General features: G+C 52.4%; 1 protein-coding gene across 1 annotated transcript; it reads left to right on the top strand.

Annotated features, from left to right (window-relative positions):
- Nucleotides 1–72: 72 nt before the first annotated feature.
- On the top strand, nucleotides 73–1500 carry LOC104520288 (zinc finger protein 501; the record flags this gene model as incomplete). The annotated part of the gene is made up of 1 exon (XM_029087136.1): nucleotides 73–1500. A coding segment is annotated over one exon (1428 nt), but the record flags the coding sequence as incomplete, so codon positions are not given.
- Nucleotides 1501–1575: the final 75 nt, after the last annotated feature.

Here is a 1575-nt window from a genome sequence, read left to right as displayed (position 1 = left end):
TGTGAGAGTCAACCACAAGAAACCTCTGAAGAACCAAACGACGACGCTCACGGACGCCCACCATCGAGAAAGCGTGGACAGCTGCGCAAGAAGAAGACTTCAAACAGCAACAAAAGTGAGACGACCCACCAAGAAGCTCCTTATAGTTGTCCCGATTGTGGGAAGATCTTCAGTCGAAGGTCCTTCCTCATCCCCCACCAACGGATCCACACGGGTGAAAAGCCCTTCACCTGCCACGAGTGTGGGAAGAGCTTCCGCGTTGGGTCGGCGCTCACCAAACATCAGCGGGTCCACACGGGTGAGAAGCCCTACGAGTGCCCGGACTGCGGGAAGAGCTTCCGTCTGACCTCCACCCTCAGCACCCACCGCAAGATCCACACCAGGGACAAACCCTACGTCTGTCTGGTTTGTGGGAAGACCTTTCGGTTGAGTTCGTATCTACTGGCCCACGAAGCCACCCATAGCGTGGACAATCCATACCGATGTCTGGCGTGTGGGAAGAACTTTAGTTTGAGAAGATACTTGGCCATTCATCAAAGGATTCATACCGGGGAGAAGCCCTTCAAGTGTTCGGTGTGTGGGAAGGGCTTCAGCCGAAGGTCCATCTTGATCGTTCATCAGCGTGTCCACACTGGAGAGAAACCCTACAAGTGTCCTGAGTGTGGGAAGAGCTTCATCATGAGTTCAGACCTGGTGGCCCATCGGAGAATCCACACGGGTGAGAAACCCTACAACTGTCTCAACTGCGAGAAGAGCTTTCGGTTGAGTTCCCACCTGACGAGACATCAGAGAAGTCACACCGGGGAGAGACCTTACAAGTGTCTGGATTGTGGTCAGAGCTACACGGACAGCTCTGGACTCATCAAACATAAGAAGAACCATCTGGAGAAGAAGCAGAGAACATCTCCAGGAGGTGAGGGACGTTATAAATGTCCTTATTGTACTAAGAGCTTCCATACAAAGTCAACTCTGGTCCTTCACCGAGCTACTCACGTTGGAGAAAGACCTTATAGATGTTCCAAGTGTGAGAAGACCTTCAGACACAGCGCCACTCTCCTGAAGCACCAACGGATCCATACGGGGGAGAGACCTTTCAAATGTCCCGACTGTGACAAGTGTTACAACGACGGCTCCACCCTCCGGAGACATCGGAGAAGCCACACGGATGAGAAACCTTTTAAATGTCCCAGCTGTGGAGAATGTTTTGGTGGCATCAAAGCTCTTCTGAAACATCAACGGTTCCACACCGAGGGGAGACCTTATCGATGTGCCGACTGCGGGAAGAACTTCCATTCCAATTTTCTTCTCGTCACCCACCAACGGATCCACACAGGAGAGAAACCTTACACCTGCCCCATCTGCCAGAAGACCTTCAGACAAGCTTCTCACCGTAGCAGGCACCAGGAGATCCACAGGAGGACCAAAGCTGGAGTCACTTTGCGTGATGGGTCCCAGAACCACGTGGAGAAAGGAAAGACCCGGCACAAAGGAGGAGTTGAGGTGGGATGTGAGGAGCCATCGACGAGTCCAGATGGTGCTTCCACAGCTCCACAATAAAAGATCTTGAGATGTTTC

Source organism: Antrostomus carolinensis, unplaced genomic scaffold (genome assembly GCF_000700745.2).
Source record: "Antrostomus carolinensis isolate BGI_N321 unplaced genomic scaffold, ASM70074v2 C13338056, whole genome shotgun sequence".
In the NCBI taxonomy this organism is placed as follows: Eukaryota; Metazoa; Chordata; class Aves; order Caprimulgiformes; family Caprimulgidae; genus Antrostomus; species Antrostomus carolinensis.
Note: the sequence above shows the minus strand (reverse complement) of the source record. Positions and strands in the feature narration are given on the sequence as shown.